The sequence below is a fragment of the Danio aesculapii genome, chromosome 19, assembly GCF_903798145.1.
Source record: "Danio aesculapii chromosome 19, fDanAes4.1, whole genome shotgun sequence".
NCBI lineage: Eukaryota > Metazoa > Chordata > Actinopteri > Cypriniformes > Danionidae > Danio > Danio aesculapii.
In genome coordinates this window covers 49,543,704-49,562,531 of record NC_079453.1, presented here as the reverse complement: position 1 = coordinate 49,562,531, position 18,828 = coordinate 49,543,704, and the positions used below count along the sequence as shown (strand labels likewise).

The 18,828-nt window shown below is 34.9% G+C and overlaps 1 protein-coding gene across 1 annotated transcript in view; it reads left to right on the top strand.

Annotated features, from left to right (window-relative positions):
• angpt1 (angiopoietin 1) overlaps positions 1–18,828 on the top strand; it is a 217,445-nt gene that overhangs the window by 164,654 nt on the left and 33,963 nt on the right. Inside the window, exon 7 of the mRNA XM_056479444.1 lies at positions 4,476–4,642. Coding sequence (XP_056335419.1) covers positions 4,476–4,642 — 167 coding nt within the window. The remainder of the gene's footprint in view (positions 1–4,475; positions 4,643–18,828) is intronic.

Sequence of the window (18,828 nt, the reverse complement as noted above, 5' to 3'; positions counted from 1 at the left end):
GTGTGTGTTTGCGCGTGTGTGTGTGTGTGTGTGTGTGTTTATGTGCATAGAAATGACACAAGGAAACATACAGTATACTGCTTCCCATCCAGACTCCAGTCATGCGCTACACTTTTAATCAGGATTGGGTGTAATGAGTTACAAACTTACCGGTTACTGTAAATAAATTACTTTTTTTTTTTAAAGGAAGTGATTACTTTTCATTTATAGGTTATTTATTTAGAGTTACTTATAATGTTCTTGCCATAAAAGCTGTGAATAAGTTCAATTCAGAGTGGCAGATATATCAGTTCAGATGAAGAACAATCAATGAATAATAACCTTTATAAAGATACCCTCATAATCTAAAGGATCAACTGAAGGTACAACCAACTCAGAGACAAGACCTGTAGAAGCATTGATAACCAAACCTATAATATCTATAAAGAACAAAATCTGTTCGATTTCAATTCAATTCAATTCTCCTTTATTTGTATAGCGCTTTTACAATGTAGATTGTGTCAAAGCAGCTTCACATAAAGGGTCACAGTAAATAGGAACAGTGTAGTTCAGTTTGTAGTGTTTAAGTTCAGTTCAGTGAGCTCAGTTCAGTGTGGTTTAATAATCACTACTGAGAGTCCAAATATTGAAGAGCAAATCCAACGATGCGCAGCTCTACAGATCCTGAACCATGCAAGCCAGTGGCGACAGCGGAGAGGGAAAAAAAACTTCACTAAAGGCGGAAGTGAAGAAAAAAAACCTTGAGAGAAACCAGACTCAGTTGGGCACGATCATTTTAATTTCTCCGCTGGCCAAACGTCTTGTGCAGAGCTGTAGTCTCAGTGGCGGAGGCTGGAAGCTGGCCTCAGCGAAGACTCGTCTGTCTCTGGAGCGTCACAGGAATCAGTCTCATGTTCTCCACTCTTCCATGACCATCACAGTAGCTGCTCAGGATACGGCCTGGTCCAGGATATGGAAACCTTGGGATCATCTCATCGTTGGTCTTGGATCGAATCAGTGACTCTGCATAGTCTGAGGGCCTCGGAAAGAGTATCCCCAGGTTGAAATGGAGAATAAAGAGAATAATTAGCGTAGCTGCTGTTCATATTGTATATAAACAAGATGCATAACCTGTGTGGAAGCCCCCTAAGTGGTGCACTAAGTGTATGCTTTACTGAACAGATAGGTCTTTAATCTAGTTTTGAATTGGGAGAGTGTGTCTGAGCCTCGGACGTTATCAGGAAGGCTATTCCAGAGTTTAGGAGCTATAAATGAGAAGGCTCGACCTCCTTTACTCGACTTTGCTATTCTAGGTACTACCAGAAGCCCTGAGTTTTGAGACCTTAAAGAGCGAGTTGGATTGTAGCGAGACAGAAGATTGGTTAGATAAACAGGAGCTAGATTATTTAAAGCTTTATAGGTAAGAAGCAATATTTTTTATTCTATACGAAACTTAACAGGCAGCCAGTGTAAGGAGGATAAAATTGGGGTGATGTGATCAAATTTTCTAGACCTGGTAAGAACTCTGGCAGCTGCATTTTGTACTAATTGAAGTTTATTAATAGAGGATGCTGGGTAGATTCATTTCTAGATATCTGGCTTGTTTAAATCAACCCACACATCAAGTAAATTCTTAGGTCATTTAACAAGTTACTTATAATGTAACCTTAAAAGCTGTAAATAGGTTAAAGCAGCAGATATATCAATTCAGATGAAGAACAATCTATGAAGAATAACCTTAACAAAGACACACTCATAATTTAACCTTCCTGTTGTCTTCAGGTCAAATCTGACCGTTTTACAACTTAAATCACTCATAAATATTGTGTTTTACATCTGATTGCCTCAAGACTTTATGATATCCTCCACACTTTGCATTTGAACATATAAAAATGATGATCATCTCTTTCATTTCATTTGAAGTGTTTTAATCAACCTTGTTACACTTGTGGTGTTCCCGGTCAAAAGTGACCGCCATAGGAAATGAATGGGTATCCAGGCTATATTCATTCATTAGACAGAAAGCATCCCCACATACACTACCCCAACACACTCACTCACTCACTCACTCACTCACTCACTCACTCATTTCAGACTGAACAATGTCTTTTGTAGGTAGACATCTCTTTTACGTGCTTATGTACTGATCCTCCAGCCTGATCTCTTAACTATTTTACGTTTTGTCAGTTTAGTGGCTAATTCATAAGAGTTCAGTCGTACAAAATTGTACAATTTTTAAAAAGAGGCGTTTAAAAACCCCACCTCTAAACCCAATCGTCATTGGGGATAAGCAAATTGTACAAAACAGTATGAATGAGATCGTACAAAATCATATGGATTAGCTACTAAACCAATAAGTTATGAATTGAAATGAAAGTGTTGGATCATCCAACGTGAATCAACTTCCCGATGAAACATCATATGCATCATATCTACATACAGACTAGGTGTCTGTTATGTGAATCCATCTACTGTATGTGTGTCTTTCTTTCTTTTTTCTTTCTTTCTTTCTTTCTTTCTTTCTTCTTTCTTTCTTTCTTTCTTTCTTTCTTTCTTTCTTTCTTTCTTTCTCTCTCTTTCTCTCTCTCTCTTTCTTTTCTTTCTTTCTTTCTTTCTCTCTCTCTCTCTCTTTCTTTTCTTTCTTTCTTTCTTTCTTTCTTTCTTTCTTTCTTTCTTTCTTTCTTTCTTTCTTTCTTTCTTCTCTCTCTCTTTCTTTTCTTTCTTTCTTTCTTTCTTTCTCTCTTTCTTTCTTTCTTTTCTTCCTTTCTTTCTTTCTTTCTTTCTCTCTCTCTCTTTCTTTTCTTTCTTTCTTTCTTTCTTTCTTTCTTTCTTTCTCTCTCTCTCTCTCTTTCTTTTCTTTCTTTCTTTCTTTCTTTCTTTCTTTCTTTCTTTCTTTCTTTCTTTCTTTCTTCTTTCTTTCTTTCTTTCTTTCTTTCTTTCTCTCTTTCTTTCTTTCTTTCTTTCTTTCTTTCTTTCTTTCTTTCTTTCTGTCTTTCTTTCTTTCTTTCTTTCTTTCTTTCTTTCTTTCTTTCTCTCTTTCTTTTCTTTCTTTCTTTCTTTCTTTCTCTCTTTCTTTTCTTTCTTTCTTTCTTTTCTTTCTTTCTTTCTTTCTTTCTTTCTTTCTTTCTTTCTTTCTTTCTCTCTCTCTCTCTCTCTCTCTCTCTCTTTCTTTTCTTTCTTTCTTTCTTTCTTTCTCTCTTTCTTTCTTTCTTTCTCTCTCTCTCTCCCTTTATTTTCTTTCTTTCTTTCTTTCTTTCTTTCTTTCTTTCTTTCTTTCTTTCTTTCTTTCTTTCTATCTTTTTCTTTCTTTCTTTCTCTCTCTCTCTCTTTATTTTCTTTCTTTCTTTCCTTCTTTCTTTCTTTCTTTCTTTCTTTTCTTATTTTTGTTTATTTATTTATTTCTCTCTCTCTGTTCATTTTGTTATCTATTTCAGCGCCTATTTTTGTTTTTATTGCAGTTATTTTATGTCTGTATCTGTAAATTCATGTTAAACACTACTTTGAGACATTAGTCGAATTTAGTCAAAGTTGAATAAAAATTTGGTGGAGAAAAAATGATCTTTGTGCTAATATTACAGCAGTTAAAACAGACCGGTCATGTGATGTGAACACGACAGGAGGGTTAAAGGATGACCTGAAGGTATAACTGGCTTAGAGACAAGACCTGTAGAAACATAGATAGCCAAACCTGTCACATCTATAAAGAACGTAATCAGTTACATCAGAGATATCAATCTCAATTCCTGGAGGGCCGCAGCCCTGCACAGTTTAGCTGATCAAACAAAGTAAGTCTTTCGGTCTTGTTTGAAGCCTACAGGTAAGTTTGTTGAAGCAGGGCTGGAACTAAACTGTGCAGAGCTGCGGCCCTCCAGGACTTTAGTTTGACATCCCTGGGTTAGATTTATTACACTGTATGAAACACTGCTATTTTGCCATGTCCCAGAAAGGGCAATCATATCTGGCTTGTTTAAATCAACCCACACATGAAATAAATCAATAAATCAAATGTCGACAAGACATGTTATACAACATTTTAGGTCATTTAATTAGTTACTTATAATGTTCTTGCCATAAAAGCTGTAAATAAGTTCAATTCAGAGTGGCAGACATTATATTTGTCTGGGAAAATAATCTTCGCTTTAACATAAGATTATTTCACTTACTCCATTGGCAAAATATATGTCTTGTTTTAAGGAAAAAACTCACTTAAATGTGGCATATTATTTCCTAAAACAAGACGGGATCTGTAATTGATATTTGGACAAAAAGAAGTATTTTTGCAGTGCAGACTTGTAAACTGTCTCAGCTGTTAGGCACAATGTGTTATGGGAGGTGTAGTCTGGGTGAATGGCTGGTGGAATGTATATACCGTATAGCTGGAGTGCCCTCTAGTGAGTCTGGTGGGTACTGCAGCTAATAACCGTAACAAAAATATATCCAGAATCTTAGTGACTAGAGCTTTGTTGACTCTTAATCTCTCTCTCTCTCTGTTGCAGGGTTTTGGAAGCGTGTCGGGCGAACACTGGCTGGGAAACGAGCTTGTGCATGTTCTGACCAATCAGAGGCAGCATGGCCTCCGGGTGGAGCTGAGCGACTGGGACGGACACCAGGCCTTCTCTCAGTATGACAGCTTCCACATCGACAGCGAGAAACAGAAATACAGGTACTGCAGTGCTGGTCCTTATTAAGGATGTTTTGATACCCTTTATCCCTTCCCGATACCTGAGCTCAGGGTATTGTCCGATACCTGAGTGTGTATCTGTAGAAACAGTTGTGTATACTACAAGCTCTGTATAAATTGACAGAATTAGCTTACGCTGTGCTTCAGATTTATCCATTAATAAAACATGAAGAAATACCTAAAGTGAACTAGAGTATGTGTGACACGGTGGCTCAGTGGTTAGCATTGTAGCCTCACAGCAAGAAGGTCACTGGTTCGAGTCCCGGCTCGGTCAGTTCCTCTGGGTGCTCCAGTTTTACTCTCTTTGGGATTTACTGTATGAATGCATTTCAAGGCTGAAACTGTCGGGAGGAATCAAGCTGTTTGTTTTAAACCCATCTGGGGTTAAATTAGGGTTGCATGTCGCAACACAAAAATTCTTCTATTCAGCCCTATATTCAGCCCTATATAGTCACTTAGATGGTTTTTTATTTTAATTTTTTTACAAAATAGACCAAAAGCAAAGTCTTTGTTGATTGCACTTGCGGTTGCAGGTAGAGCTGCACACTGCTGGTGCTGTGAAGAGATGTTCGTACAATGTTAAAGTGCTTTGGGTGTATTCCAACAGTTAAAGTTTATTGATCAAGCACTTTTTATTAACAACAGCTGTTTACTGAAGTGTTGTACTGAGTTCAATAAAGTCAAAAGAATAATAACATAGTGAAATGTAATACAATGTAATATTAATAATATCAAATATTAAAAAATAATATTTAGGAAAATAATTAGGAAATATTAAATAATATCAAATAGAATTAAAAAGATTCATTTAATTTAACAGAATAAAATAGTTGGTTTAATTTTAATAAAATAGTGAACTGAATTTAATAAAATAAAATAGTCAATTTTTTATTTAATATAATAAAATATTTTATTCAAGTTCATAAAATAGTGAATTTAATCTCATTCATTCATTCATTCATTCATTCATTCATTCATTTTCTTTTCGGCTTAGTCCCTTTATTAATCTGGGTTTGCCACAGCGGAATGAACTGCCAACTTATCACATGTTCTTACGCAGCGGATGCCCTTCCAGCTGCAACCCATCTCTGGGGAATGAATTTAATCTAATTTAGTTGGAATTTAATGGAATAAAGTAGTTAATTTATTTTAATAGTGAATTTAGTTTAATTTAATGGAATAAAATAGTTAATTTCATTTAATAGTGAATTAAATTTTATTTAGTTTAATGGAATAAAATAGTTAATTTAATTAAATGAAATTGTGAATTTAATTTAATTTAACAAAATACAATAGTTAATTTAATGTAATAGTGAGTTTAGTTTAATTTAATGGAATTAAATAGTTAATTTATTTAATGAAATAGTAAATCTAATTTAATTTAGTTTATTGTAATGAGTTAATTTAATTTAACAGTGAATTTAATTTAATGGAAAAAACTGTTAATTAATTCAGTAAAATAGGGAATTCTAATAACTTTAATGAAATAAAATAATTCATTCATTCATTCATTCATTCATTTTCTGCCGCTTTTACGGGGCCGGGTCGCGGGGGCAGCAGTCTTAGGAGAGAACCCCAGACTTCCCTCTTCCCAGACACCTCCTCCAGCTCCTCTGGGGGGGATCCTGAGGCGTTCCCAGCCCAGCAGAGAGACATAGTAAATTAAATTTTATTTAATGGCATAAATTAGTTAATTTCATTTAATAAATTTGTGAATTTAATTTATTTTAATGAACAAAAAATATTTATTTTTAATGTAATAATATATATCTCCCCGTGTTGGTGTGGGTTTCCCCCGCAGTCCAAACTATAAGGGAATTGATGAACTAAATTGGCCGTAGTGTATGAGTGTGAATGCATGAGTGGATGGGTGTTTCCCATATGCTGGATAAGGTGGCAGTTCATTCCGCTGTGGCGTCCCCAGATTAATAAATGGACTGAGCCAAAAAGAAAATGAATGAATGAAAAATAAAATACAATTAAATTAAATTCAGCTCTCACAAAATGTTAAAGGCCAGACTAAAAAGAGAAGGTTTAAAGTTAGACTTAAAAGCAGAAAGTGTTTGAGCCTTTCTAACATGTAGATACACAATGCACAATAAATACGCTATATAAGGGCTCGGGATTTATACTATAGTTAAGGCAGGTGTATTTTATGAACACACTCTCTGCACTTCAGACCTCTGGATCTTTAACGTCCAACACACTTGGCCGGTCGGAGCTGCTGAAGAGTTTCAGGAATCTAATCTGCATTCTCATCTCTAAAAATAGATGTGTTCTCTGTAACAGTTATGCTGGCAATCACACACTGCCAAAACAAAGCACAGAGTTCGACACCTCCGGCGCTGCAGATCAGACCTTCAGATTCCAGCTTTTTACTTAGCATACTGTACGGTATACGCAGAGCAGAGCCAGCAGATGTAGTATGGAGATATACACATCTACTGTTCACTTCTAAATCCCAGCAGCAGCAGCTTGTTTTCTTTTGTTTGGTTTTTTTCTGACAAAGGAATTTTTATGCTGTTCCAATGTGGTTTGTGCTCTTTAGTTCTGGTTTATTCAGAAATAACCTTTCAGGGTAAGGTTACAGGCAGGAGTTAATAAAAAGAAGGATATTTATATATACATTAATGAAGCTGACGACTCCCTGGCCATCAGGAAGGAGGTGGAGTACTGATAAAGTCTTAAATGTTTAATAATTAAATAAACATATGGGGATGACACGGTGGCTCAGTGGTTAGCACTGTCGCCTCACAGCAAGAAAGTCACTGGTTCGAATCCCGGCTGGGTCAGTTGGCATTTCTATGTGGAGTTTGCATGTTCTCCCTGTGGTGGTGTGGGTTTCCTCCGGGTGCTTCGGTTTACCCCAGTCCAAACACATGCTCTATAGGGGAATTGATGAACTAAATTGGCTGTAGTGTATGAGTGTGTATGGGTGTTTCCCAGTACTGGGTTGCAGCTGGAAGGGCATCCGCTATGTAAAACATATGCTGGAATAGTTGGAGGTTCATTCCGCTGTGGCGACCCCTGATGAAGGAAAAGAAATGAATGAATGTATGAATAATGGATGTTTTTGAATAGTTTTAACATTGATGAAATGTTTTGATCCACAATTGCCAGTTCTGCCGCATGTACAGACATACAGAGAATGGAAATTTTGTTACTCTCAGACCTTCGTGCATACAAATTACATTACGAGAGGAATGTAAATACACAATAAATGCAAATAATTTGAGTACAAATTAAAAGAGAAAAAGGGTGGCACGGTGGCTCAGTGGTTAGCACTGTGGCTTCACAGGAGGAAGGTCGCTGGTTCGAGTCCCGGCTGGGTCAGTTGTCATTTCTTTGTGGAGTTTGCATGTTCTCCCCGTGTTGGCGTGTGTTTCCTCCGGCTGCTCCGGTTTCCCCCAAAGTCCAAACCAGCATGATCTCACGAGGAAGTATTTTACGTTTTGTCAGTTTAGTGGCTAATTTGTACGAGTTGAGTTGTACGAAAATGTATGATTTTAAAAAGAGCACCCAACCCCACCCCTAAACCATCATTGTCATTGGGTGATGAGCAAATCATACTAAATTGTACGAATTAGATCATACAAATTCATATGAATTAGCGACTAAATCAAAAAGCTACGAATTGCCGTGAGATTGCATTGGCCCAAACACATGCGCTTGAATTAAATTAAATTAAATTGGATTTTTATTTGATACATTTTAAACAAGTTGTACAAAAATACAAGTATCCCATACATTTTGAAATAAAACTGTCGAGGATATAAACACAAAGCTCTGGGCTTGTTTCCGTTGTGGTCCGCACTGTTGAATAAAACAAAGTATGGCTTCGAAATACAGATGATGCATAAAACAAACAGTACCTCCACATTTTAATTATTCACAAATACATTTATTCCTGCATTCATTCACTTTCTTTTCAGCTTAGTCCCTCTATTAATCAGGGGTCGCCACAGTGGAATGAACCACCAACTTATCCAGCATATGTTGCCCTTTCACCTGTAACCCTATTCACAATACAATAACATATAAAAATAAAACATCATCATCCACCATGCAAACTAATTATCCTCATCTAACGACCATCGCTTTTTTGAACCTCCTTAAGTCTTTTATTTCCTTGATCAATTGTGGTAATTTGTTCCACATGATTGCACTTGTATAAAACATATTTTCCCCACTAGACTTCTAAATTTAAATAAACAAATATTAAAATCCCTATAGGGGAATTTGATGAGCTAAACTGGCCGTAGTGTATGAGTGTGTGTGTGTATGAGTACTGGGATGTGGCTGGAAGGGTAAAACATATGTTGGAATAGTTGTCGGTTCATTCTGCTGTGGCGACCTCTGATAAATCAGAGACTAAGCCAAAGAAAAATGAATGAATGAATGAATGTATGAATGAATAAGAGAGAAAAATATAAAATAAAAAAATACGTATATTAAAATGTGGTACACATTGAACACAGTCGTGCACTAAAGAGGTGTCCTAATAACACGTGATGTGGCACCGCGACACATCATTAAAGCTTTCTTTCCATGTTAAAAGGAGAAACAGCGATGCTTGTAATTCTTATTCCTAATTCATTCATTCATTTTCTTTTCAGCTTAGTCCCTTTTATTAATATTGGGTCCCCACAGCGGAATGAACCGCCAACCGCCACCGTCCTTCCCTCAGTAGCCTAATAATAAGGTTTAATTTGGATTAATTAAATTAAAAGCCTTAAGCATTTCATTGGGAGTGCAGTGGTTGCTATTTAAATGTTTCTGTCGTGTTATCTTAAGTGCAGACAGACAAATTACTTGTCACTGGAATCCTGTTAGGACACAGTGTAAGACTAAAAAAAATCAATTTATGAAGGTTTGGTTGCAACTACATCATATCAGCACCCAGTTTTGATTATAACATACACATACTGTATGCATATGCACACTCCGTCTATCTGGAGACATGGCACTGAACGCTGAATGTTAAAATCCTGCAAGCGTGTGCATGAATTCGGCTTCATATATTATAATGCATAAGCATTTCTGTTTGTCAGGACCAGCGTGGAAAGTTTCCAGTCAGGAAATACCTGCCTGACTTCCAGACACTTGCGTTTGGCTGAATTTAAAGCTAGCTTTAGTATTAGAACGGCAGTAATTGCACACAGAAATAATAATGGAGCATAATCCCATAACCTAAATCATGAAAAAGACTTAACTGTCAGGTTTATTGCATTTCTTTGGTCCTAATGATTTCCAAACTACATGCAGGGTCAAGTGAGCAAACAGCACTTGGCTGAGTGTGTGCCACGCTCAGCATAATACATTTCAAATAATTACCATTGCTTCTTTCTTACTTCACTTAAACAAGTTTCCACAAGTGTCAGAGGAAATATTGTTGAGTGTGTGAGAGGTGTGATCTAACAAATCAGCCAGACAGTAATATTAATAATGCATATTAGTTTTGACACTTTAATCATTTGGAGTGTACTGTAAATCTGTAATGTTACGGTCAAGCTGAGATCATTTTCATTTTTTTAGTCAGTTGGAATTTATCAAATGAGTATTTATAATCCTGAAAGTTCAACAGAGCAGCATTTATATTAAATAGAATTTTTGCAATGTTATAAATGACTTTACTGTGTTTTTTTACACACATTTTTTATTTCCCTTTGCTATTTGGACTTATTGGAATCTTATTAGAATAAAAATTTTATTTTATTTTATTTTATTTTATTTTATTTTATTTTATTTTATTTTATTTTATTTTATTTACTTATTAATTTATTGTAAATAGACTACAGATTGCATGTTCTCTTAGAAATAATAATTTTATTTATTTACTTATTTATTTATTTATTGTAAATAGACTAGAGATTGAATGTTCTTTTAGAAATAATAATTGTATTTATTTGTTTGTTTATTTATTTATGTATTTACTAATTTATTTTCGTATTAATTTATTGTAAATAGACTACAGATTGCATATTCTCTAAGAAATAATAATTTTATTTATTTACTTGTTTATTTGTCTTATGTTTTTATTTATTTATTTACTTATTAATTTATTGTAAATAGACTAGAGATTGAATGTTCTTTTAGAAATAATAATTTTATTTATTTATTTGCTTATTAATTTGTTGTAAATAGAGATTGAATGTTCTCTTAGAAATAACAATTGTATAGGCAATTTTATATTTATATGTATATAATATGTATGTATGTATGTATGTATGTATGTATGTATGTATGTATGTATGTATGTATGTATGTATGTATGTATTTATTTATTTATTTATTTATTTATTTATCCTTATTATAAATGGACTAGAGATGAATGTTCTCCTAATAATAATAATAATAATAACAATAATAATGATGATGATGATGATGATGATGATGATGAAATAATGATAATTAAGGTAGTGGGTGTGAGGAAGGCAATTGCATTATTATTATTATCATTATTATTATTTATTATGATTATTATTATTATTATTGTTGTTATTATGATTATTATTATTATTATTGTTGTTGTTAATGGACTAGAAATGTTCTCTTAGAAATAATAAAATTTATTTATTTATTTACCATTATTATAAATTGACTAGTGATGAATGTTCTCCTATTATAGTAATAATAATAATAATAATTATTATTATTAATATTATTATTATTGTTATTATTATTATTATTTTTAATATTATTATTATTATTATTATTATTATTTTAAATGGACTAGCAGACAACCCCACACCCCTCCAATGATGACATTTACGGGATAAAATACTTTCATGTTCTACCAGAGATAATAACAGAAAAAGAGTCACCTTTATCTTGAATGACCTGAGAGTGAGTAAATTACCAGCAATTCTTCATTTTCCTGTAAGTCCAGTTGTTGATGCAGTTTTTCTCTGAGCTCAAACATCTGCAGATCCAACAGCAGATCCATTCCTCTTCTCACCAGCCTCCATGAACTTTTGCTGAATCACTCCAAGCTGTACTAGGAAAGCGATGATGAAAACCCAGAACGGAATGAGATTTATTTGGTGTTTCACAACAGCACCCAGGGGAAGTGTTCTGGTGTCCGGTCATTTTATTCTGCTCATTTTAAGTGATGGCAGTTTGGGAATGTTCCTCGCCGAATATGTGATGTTTATTCTATTATTATTCAATTCAAGTTTAGTTGTGTAGTGCTTTTTTGACGGGAACAATAGTTCCAAAGCTGCTTTACAAAAGAGGATGCATAGATGTACAGTTGAAGTCAAAATTATTCGCCATCCTGTGAATCTCTTTCAAATATTTCCTAAATGATGTTGAACAGATTCAGGAATTTTTCACAGTATTTCCTATAATATTTTTTTCTTCTGGAGAAAGTCTTATTTGTTTTATTTCATGCTAGAATAAAAGCTGTTTTTAATTGTTTTAAACCCTTTTTAAGGTCAATATTATTAGCCTCCTTAAGCAATACTTGTTTTGGATTGTCTCCAGAACAAACCCCTGTTATACAATGACTTGCCTAATTACCCAACTTTAACCTAGTTAACCTAGTTAAGCCTTTAAATGTCACTTTAAGCTGAATACTAGTGTCTTAGTAAATATTATATGCTGTCAACATGGCAAAGATAAAAGAAATCAGTTATTAGAAATATGTTATTAACCTCTTAAGGCCCAAGGTGTTTTTTTACACGCATTTTTTATTTCTCTTTGCTATTTGGACTTATTGGAACCTTATTAGAATAAAAATATAAGTATCATCTTTTGATATGATCTACTTTTAGAGATAAATGATGTTCATATATGTGGACTCGTGGCCCGAATTTACATAAAAAACCCTTTTTCTTGAAATTTTTTAATGCATATTTAACATAGATTTTTTTTTTACTTGCTTTGACCACCAGAGAGTAAAAACAAAAACATTTTCCCCATTTTGGACAGTTGAAAATAGTGTTTGGGACATTTTATATGCCCCACTGTATGTCTGCAACAAAATATAAAACATTCAAAGTAATTTAAAATGCCATTTAAGAGCTAAAATGTGCTGTCCACATATGCTGACACTCAAGCCTTAGGAGGTTATAACTGTTAGGATTATAAATGTGTTGAGAAAATCTTCTTCATCAGATTTCAACTGCATGTCTTTCACAGTTTAAAGTAACACTCCACTTTTTTGTAAATAGACTCATTTTACAGCTCCATTGGACCATTTTTAAATATTTTTTTACAGCTTGACTCTTCTGTAGTTACATCATGTACTAATGCCCAATCCCAATTCAATTTTTGTACCCCTTCCTCTTCTCCTTCCCCCTTCCCCTTGGCCCTTAAAACCGAGTGTGAAGGGGAAGGGATTCAAAATTTACCCCTAAGAATTGGGACAGCACTACAGCACCTGCACACTTTCTACTTCTCTGTTTATCTGTCTGATTTTACGGTCAGTTTCTTTTGACCGCCCCCCTGTCGTTTTAAAGAATATCACAACGGCGAACGTGGCAAGTATAAAAGCCTTGTCCGTTTTTCGAGGTGCGCACGCACTCAGCGGAGGTGCGCGATGCAGCACCAGGCGAAAGTATAAATCCAGCCTAAGTTGGTGCTGAATTTCCTTATGGTCAGTGCAGTAAGTGACTGTATTGTAATCAAAAGTTCGTAACATACAAAAACGTAAAAAACTAAATCTTCCTTATGAAACGTTCAGCATTTATGCTTTGTTTTCTTTGTTCACTCATCACTACACCCGTATACAGCACTAAAGTCCAGCATCTTCACATTAGTTTTTGTCTTGACTGAGTGCTGTTGATTGACATTTGCACTAGGAGCACTGTAGAAATGTGGCAGCGCTATTGATGCATGCTCAGGGTCCGTGTGTGATATCGAGTGTATATATCTATGGAATCAGACGATTAGCATCTCAGTCAGAAATTAACAAGGTTTCGATAATTTTCCTATTTAAAGCTTGACTCTTTTGCAGTTACACTGTGAAATAAGTTTTACATAAAATTAAAAGTTCTCATTTCAGCTATTATAATATATGTTAGCGAAATGTGTGTTTTTTACTGTCTCTTTAAATGCAAATGAGCTGCTGCTTCCCACCCCCTTTTTAGAAGGGTGGAGCCTTTACAGCTCTTGCCTCGGAAACTCCAGCAAAATCAATCAATCAAATCATCCTCATTTGTTTTTAAAGCCTCATCAGTTCAAACTTTTAATATAATGTTGACAAAATGATTGACAAGCAAGTCTAAAAAACATAATTGAAGCTTTTTAAAATCTGTCTTAAAGGCACAGTACATAATTTTGCCAACTAAAAGGTGTGTATTCACAACAAACACATTTTGATGACTGACTGTGTGAGGATCAGCATCTCAGTAGTTAAATATGATTATTTCTCTGGATTTGATCATTCCAAACATTTGGGTTAACGTAAATACAAAGGTCAGCAAACTAAATAACACTGTTCTAGGGCTTTTAGTAAATTTAAATGGGGGGAAAAGTCATATTGTGCATTTAAATCTGAAGTTCTGCAGCAAAATTGAAGCGATCATGGAATGAATGTGGTCCAAATACCTAAACTCTTAATAATAATTGAATAATTTTACTTTATTTCCAGACAGAAGACAAACAGAACAATATAAACCAGTCAATATACATTAAATAAGACAGTTTAAGGCACATCAGTAAGCCTGGGATTTGTCTACGACATCAAAATGCTATTATGAGAATTCTCCAGTCGACAAATAAAGGTATTTATTTGTATATGTACATATGATGTATAGATCATTTATCATCAATTATATAATTTCTCATCTACAACATGGAGAAAATGAAGCTTGAATCAGTCAGGAAGCAAAGATGTATCGCTTTCATACAGTCCAACAGCAGAAAGACAAAGCCCCGAGTGCTGGAAGTCAGTGCTGTTATAGGGGTCCGGACGTCACAGACTCTTTCACTCAAAGCTGAATTCCTAGAAAATAGAAAAGCCGTTTCCTCTTGGCGGCTGTGGGACGTCAAAACTCATCTTAGAGTAGTGTGATAAGCCCACATGAGACCAGCCACGTTTAGCTGCTAATCTGTCACATCTCAGGAGAGACCTTTCTGTTCATTTGCTAATGTTACTGTAGCATTTAGGGGGAAATCTGAAGATACTGTAAGAGTTAAAGGGACAGTTCACCCCAAAATGAAACCATTTACTCACAATTTGCTTCTTTCAAACCTCAAGTTTCTGTCTTCTGTTAAATGCAAAAGGAGATACAGCTTACCTAGAGTAAACAATTGAGTTTTACCATTTTTTAATACATTTAGTCAATCTCCAGGAGCAGTTTTTAGCTTAGTTAGCATAGATCATTGAATCAGATTAGACCATTAGCATCTCGCTCAAAAATAGTAATTTTCCCATTTAAAGCTTGACTCTTCTGTAGTTACATTGTGTACTATAAGTTTGATGGAAAATTAAAAGACCAATATGTCTAGTAACTGTATCATCTTCCCGGCATTATAATATATGTAAGCAAAATAATGTTCTGTCTCTTTAAATGCAAATGAGCTGCTGCTCCCCGCCCCCTTTCATTCATTCATTCATTCATTTTCTTTTCGGCTTAGTCCCTTTATTAATCAGGGGTCTCCACAGCAGAATGAACCGCCGACTTATCCAGCATATGTTTTACACAGCGGATGCCCTTCCAGCTGCAACCCTTCACTGGAAAACATCCATACACACTCATCCACACACATATGGACAATTTAGCCTACCCAATTCACCTATACCACATTTTTTTGCACTTGTGGGGGAAACCGGAGCACCTGGAAGAAAACCACGCGAACACGGGGAGAACATGCAAACTCCACACAGAAACGCTAATTGACTCAGCTGAGGCTCGAACCAGCGACCTTCTTACTGTGAGGTGAATGTTCTACCCACTGCGCCACCGAGCAGCCCCCGCCCCCTTTCCAAAACATTTAATAATTTACTTCCCATTTACTTATTTCGAACCTCACTGAGTTTCTGTCTTCTGTTAAATGCAAAGGAAGATATTTTGAAAAATGTTGGAAACCTGTAACCCAGGGGTGTCCAAAATCGGTCCTGGAGGGCTGGTGTCTTCACCACACCTGGTATGTGCTTCAATATACCTGCCAGTAAAGTTCCTAGTATATCTAGTAAGAGCTTGATTAGCTGGTTCAGGTGTGTTTGATTTGGGTTGGAGCTCTCCAGGACACCGGCCCTCCAGGACAGGAGTTTGGACACCCCTGCTGTAACTATTGACTTACATAGTATGTTTTACACTTGCTATTTCATAGTATGTGTTTTGATTGCTGTGTGCTTTACTTGCTCAGTGTTTTTCAGCATTCTTCAAAATATTTTCTTTTTATTTTCAACAGAAAAAAGAACCTCATAAAGGTTTGGAACCACTTGAGGGAGAATAAATAGTGGGAAAAAAATTTTTTTGGGGTGAACTGTCCCTTTAAAGAGTCATGTACTATTTTAAAGTGTCATAATAATGTGGTGGAGTTTACTAAAACATGTTTAAATCCAGTGTTGGGCAGTAGCGTTGCTACAAGTAGTGATGCTACTAGCTTAACCACATTTCTCAGTAGGTGGCGGTAGTATCACTACTTTATAAATCCAATAGCTTTTCAGTAGCGAAGCTATTTTTTTTACTCAAGTAGCGCAGTAGCGTCCACACAAGCTACATTTACCAATCGCAGATCAATACGTGACGGCACCAACATTCACGGAGCTGTGCCGCAAACTGTCATTAGAAACAGTTCCTGGCTGTGCTCTATTCCAAGTTATTCCCCCTATGCCCTACTCATTAGAACATTCTAACATTCAAAGTTGGAATTATTAAAAATAATAAAGCATTAAGGTCGTCTCTCTTATGTGTAATTTGCTTTCAAACTATTTTTACAGTTCAGTTTTAGTGATCTTCATGTTTACACTTGTGCTCCCTTAGCAGTGCACTTTGAAAACATTGATGTCATTTTGAACACAGCCTCAAGCGAAAGCTATAGGTGACCTATTATTTAAAAGTGGAATTTATGTTACGTCTCCAAAGCTTGTGAAAACAAAAAGCATAGCTTAGCAGCATAGCAGTAGCAGTTCACCCAAACATTTACATTTCCCCAGTATTTACTCTCCCTCAAGTGGTTCCAAACCTTTATAAGTCCAAACACATATAGGGGAATTGATGATAATATAATATAATATAATATAATATAATATAATATAATATAATATAAATATAATATAATATAATATAATATAATATAATATAATATAATATAATATAGTATAATATAATATAAATATAAATATAATATAATATAATATAATATAATATAAATCAAATATATAATATAATATAATATAATATAATATAATATAATATAATATAATATAATATAATATAATATAATATAATATAATATAATCATTATGGTGATTTAAAGCACACTCTTTATTGAGAGACTTATTTATTTCTAATTTAACATGATCTAAATCTTAATGTATCATGCACTTGTATTCATGCAAGACAGCTCCATTACAAAGGGCTTTTTCTTTTCTTCTGGAAACGGCTAAGATATTTTTGGGGAAACAGATATGAGCTGATCTTTAATGTGTCGTCCTGCATGTGCAAGTTCATTTTTATCTTGCAATTGTAAACGATGATTCCTCTTACTACTTTGGATGTAACAGAGCAAATCATGTCTAAAAGTTGGCTATTACTGAAGGAGACCTTGGAAATGTGTCTGTTCACCCTTTTGCTGACAGTATTTTGGATGAAGCGTGTGATATTGATAGTCCACTTTCTTAAAGCTTCACTGAGAGTTCACAGCCTCCATAAGGGTCTGCCAAGACCTCCATACAAAATTCACACCATAAGGCACAGATAAAAAGATCTCAAACTTGGCTGGAGGATATTAAATCAAGATCATTTCATCTGCTTCAAGAACAAACGTACACTGTAGCATTAATTAAGTATCCTCAGGACCTGAGAAGCAGCACATGTTGCTGTATAACCTCACGCCATCGGGAAACTGATCATATATAGTCTCCATATGCTTGATTTAAATGCACAACATGTACATTTATTCTCATTCAAACATCTAAAAAGGACTAGAACACTGTCATTTATTGTGCCGACTTGTGTACTTACATTATCCTAAATGTTTTGCAGAATGTTTTAATCTAAGGAAATACAATACACACATCACACACCCTAGAAAACAGGGAAAGAGCAGCGAGGCTTTAATATGTTGTGTGTTATATTATACTGCACATTGCAGCATTATAGCAGAAGTCTAAAGTGTATTTAGTCTGATAAAACAGCGCTGCTTTTTCTCAACGTGATCACAAGCTGAAGAACAGGAAGGGATGGACTGTGGCATAATAGAGGCATCTTCCTCATCTATCATCAGCAATTGCATGATTACAATGTTCTCTCGTTTTGCTTTTTTCAGCCTTGTTGCGCTTCACACCATGATAATAAGAGCTAAATACTTAACTCATCCATCAACATGATTTCTGATGGAGGATGATGACCTCAACTCCCATGATTTCATATCAAAATATGCCTTTGTTTGTTGTGAATATGCGCCCGCTAGTGGTAAAAATTACATACTGTGGCTATTTTAGCCACATGGCACAGTTTTAAAATGCTATCTCAATCTGTTATGCTTTTTACATGTGTTTGTCAATCAGAAATGGTATATAAAGTTTAAACTGATGGGGATTTAAAACACAGATGATGACACATGCAGATGATTTGATTGTTTTTGCTGGAATGTCTGAGGCAGGAGCTGTGAAGACTCCGCCTTCTTCTGGAAAGTGGGTGGGAAGCAGCAGCTCATTTGCATTTAAAGAGACAGAATTAAATGTTTTGTTTCTACCCAAAACAGGCATTTATGGCATGGTGTAATCTATCGCCTGCGGGGTTTTTTAAACTGAATCTTCACAGACACATTTTGTAGACTCCTGAGACATATTGCTATTATAAAACCAATGCAAATTGTAAAAATATGCCTAATTCAGATGTTTTGTCAGTTTCGATGCCTTATCAACTCTCTTGTCATTGTTATGTATCAGGTAAGGTGACGTTTTAATCCCAAAAACTATGTATATATACTAAATGTATAATACAATACAATACAAAAACACATAACAATACAAAAACATTTTAGTTTTG